This window comes from Chrysochloris asiatica, unplaced genomic scaffold (genome assembly GCF_000296735.1).
Source record: "Chrysochloris asiatica unplaced genomic scaffold, ChrAsi1.0 scaffold00056, whole genome shotgun sequence".
NCBI lineage: Eukaryota > Metazoa > Chordata > Mammalia > Afrosoricida > Chrysochloridae > Chrysochloris > Chrysochloris asiatica.
Window position 1 is genome coordinate 635,825 of NW_006408574.1, and position 3,643 is coordinate 639,467.

General features: G+C 49.6%; 1 protein-coding gene across 1 annotated transcript in view; it reads left to right on the forward strand.

Moving 5' to 3' along the window:
- Positions 1 to 325: 325 nt before the first annotated feature.
- The window catches only part of DPH7 (diphthamide biosynthesis 7), a 10,830-nt gene continuing 7,512 nt past the window's right edge, over positions 326 to 3,643 (forward strand). Inside the window, exons 1-3 of the mRNA XM_006863774.1 lie at positions 326 to 547; positions 994 to 1,106; positions 1,430 to 1,517. Coding sequence (XP_006863836.1) covers positions 326 to 547; positions 994 to 1,106; positions 1,430 to 1,517 — 423 coding nt within the window. The remainder of the gene's footprint in view (positions 548 to 993; positions 1,107 to 1,429; positions 1,518 to 3,643) is intronic.

Sequence of the window (3,643 nt, forward strand, 5' to 3'; positions counted from 1 at the left end):
CGGCCCTAGTCCCACCCTCTATGCCTCACAGCCACCCCGGGAATCTGAAGGGGTCAGGTGCAGTTGGAACGACCCTTCGAGTCCGAGCCCACGCAGACACAGCTGTCCGCTGCCCTTGCGCAGGGGCTGAGCGAAGACCGCAGTCCATGAGGACGACACCTGAGGGGTGCCGCCGGCCGTCCACGGGTTCCAGGAGGCCCACCGGCCAGCAGGGGGCGTGTGAGCCGGGCCGGAAGCTCCGCCTGGCGCCCCGGAAGGTTTCTATGGGAACTTCCCGGCCCGGCTGAGCTGCGTCCTACCCCTCGCGTCCTGTCCGGCGTCCGGCATGGCTTCTTGTCGCTGCCCTGCTGGGAGCCCGAGCGCGGAGTTCCCCCAGACGGAAGTCTTCGCGCCGGGAGCCCACGGCCGGCTGCTGCAGACGGTGGACACCGAGTACACGGCAGACTCGGTGGAGTGGTGCCCGCTGGAAGGCTACCGACACTTGCTGGCGTGCGGCACCTACCAGCTGCAAAAGCCGGAGGACAGGGCCTACGACTCGGAGAGCAAGGTGCGGGGCGGCGCCCTCGGCCGACGTTTCTGCGCTGGGCTCCGGTTTCGGTCCAGGGAGTCAGGATGGAAAGAAGGCCAGGAAATCGGGAGTTACTGGCGGGGTACACGCGGTGGTACAGAGAAAACAGAACCTCATCGAAACTGTACCTTAACTCTCGCAGGCATCAGTAAAGATCCAAAGCGGGGTCCTGCTGGGAGGGAGAAGGGGAAGCGAGTGCTCCCCAAACCAAGCCGTGTTGGCAGGTGTAGAAGCAACGTTCATTGCTGTCTGGGGGATAGCTCCCCTGCGCCTACTAATCTCCTGGCAAGACATGCTTGACCCACTAGGAAGCAGCCAGGCAGGGAAGCCGCCTTCCCTGCTTGCTGGGGTTCTCCAAGTCTGTTAGGGTAATGCAGAGAATGTACCTTCGTTTTTTGAAGAATGAAGTGGACTTGGAAGAGGAGTCTCAAACCCGCTTAGGTCGCCTTTACTTGTACACCTTCAACGAGGAGAATTCTGCCTCTGTGTTAGTTGAAACCCACAGAAGAGACATGGCTGCTATCCTGGACATGAAATGGTACAGTTTTGATAACGGCACTTCTTCTGAAATTTGTCACGAGTATTTATTTAGCTATTCTCTGATTCAAGGGAAGTTACAAGATAGGGAAACCTGCCCTGTGCTTTTATCTGTACTGCCCCACCCCTGTTGGGACTAGGGGCTCATTCCCTTCGGCATTCTCTAGCCCCAGAGTTAGGGGAGCACTACGAGCTTCGGAGTTCAGGCACGGGGAGTCTTTGCTGGGGTCTCACCCAGTGTGGGTTGAAGTGTACGATAAACTCATGGTGCCTCTGGTCCCAGTGTGCCCTGTGTCTGCACTGAGATGTAAGTTCTCTCCCCAGGTGCCACATTCCAGTGACCGACCACCCCATCTTGGGCTTGGCGGATGCTGGTGGATCCCTACAGCTGCTCTGCTTGATGGACTCCAAGGTCAGTGACAAGTCGCTTGAGGTGGGGTTAGAAGCTGAGAAAGCATGCTAGATGAGCATTTTGCAGAATACTTTTTTTTTCTTACGATTATGATTTGAGTGAAAGTTTACAGAACAAATTGGCTTTCCATTCAGCAATTCATACACATCTTGTCTCATGTCATTGATTGTGATCCCCACAACGTGCCTGCACCCTTCCCATATTCTCCCTGTTCTTACAGTCTCCTTCATCCTCCTTTCCCTTTTTTTAATTTTTTTATTGTGAACTGAGTGATAGTGGACATGGGAGAACATCGGCTTTACGCCATCATTTCATTGCAGTGATTACAATCTCCTCCGTGCATCATCATTCAACAGGATTTGCTTCCATTCCCTCTGTTTTTTTCTGAGCTTTTAAGGAAAAATTGAAAAACATGGCCCCAACCAAAAACAAGCAAACCTTGTGAAATATGGCCTTAAACCAGGGGTGAGGAACCTTCTTTTTGCCAAAATTATGACATCATTCATGGGCTACACAAAAATATTAACTTAAAAATTAGCCTGCTGTATTTGGTCAAGGGTCCTGGTGTGGCGTGGTAGGTTAATGCACTGGACTACAAACGTCAGTTTGAACTGCAAGGTTGGTGGTTCAAGCTCACCAGCTGCTGCTTGGAAATCCTATCCAGGGTCACTATGGGTTGGAAGTGAGTCAACGGCACTTAACTACAACAAATATTTGGTCAGACATTTAACTCCTGATGCGATGGCTGGAACTGCAGTTGCCTTGGCAGATCACATGATTTCGAGGATCTTAAATGGCCAGAGGGCCAGACCTTCCCCACCTCTGTCTTAAACAAAGGAGACCGACTGCACAGTGTAAGTGCTCAGCTGCTAATGGGAAGGTCAGTGGTTTGACCTCACCAGCTGCTTCATAGGAGGAAGCTGAGGTTATCTGCTTCCTTGGAAACCCTATGGGACCCTTGGAAGCCCTCTGCTGTCCTCACTGGTTTCTGTGAATCAGAATCGATGGCAGCTGGGTTGTCTGACACAGAAGAACTGACAGATATTTTGACTGATGGAGCTATCTGACTGTGGGTGGTGGTGACCAGACTCTTTCTTTCTTCAGTGAACTCTTTCTTCCATAACAGGATATGGAGACCGCTAGGCACACGGCTTCTTTTGTGGGAAGATGCCCAGGGAAGTTCCGCTGTTTGGGGTCCCTCAGGCTCTCCTTATAAACACCCATGTGGGACTTCTGTCCTGAGGTGCATAGATCTTGTCATTGAGTCGGTTCCGACTCCTAGAGACCTGTGCACAAGCGAACAAAATGCTCTTTACAGTCATACTTGAGCCCATTGCCGCCGCCGCCACTGTGCGATCCATCTTGTTGACGGTCTTCCTTTTTTTCAATGATCCGCCACTTTTCCAAGCAGGATGCCTTCTCCAGGGACTGGTCCCTCCCGATAGATAACGTGTCTGAAGTACGAGAGACGAAGTCTAGTCATCTTGGCTTCTAAGGAGCACTCTGGCTGTCCTGTTTCCAACACAGATTGGTCTGTCCGTAGTACTTTTGATATTCTACCAAGATCCATAATTCAAATGCATCAATTATTCTAAAGTCTTCTTTATTCATGTCAACTTTTACATGAATATGAGGTTATTAAAAATACCATGGCTTGGATCAGGCACACCTTAATTCTCAAACTGACATCTTTGCTCTTCAAACACTTTAAGGAGGTCTTGTGCAGCAGATTTGCCTAGTGCAATATGTCATTGATTTCTTGATTGCTGCTTCCGTGAGTGTGATTGCTGATCTGAGCAAAATGAAGTCTTTAACAACTTCAATCTTTTCTGTATTTATCATGATGTTATTTATTGGTCAAATGGTGAAGATTTTTGTATTCTTTACATTGCGGTGCAACCTACACTGAAGGCTATGGTCTTTGATCTTCATCGGTAAGTCTTTTAAATCCTTTTCACTTCCAGCAAACAAAGTTGTATCATCTGCATATATTGTAGGTTGGTAATGAGTCTTCCTCCAATCCTGATTCCATGTTTTTCTTCATATAACCCAGCTTCTCGGATTATTTGCTCAACATACAGATTGAAACAATACAACATTGCCACACACCTTTCATGATTTTAAAC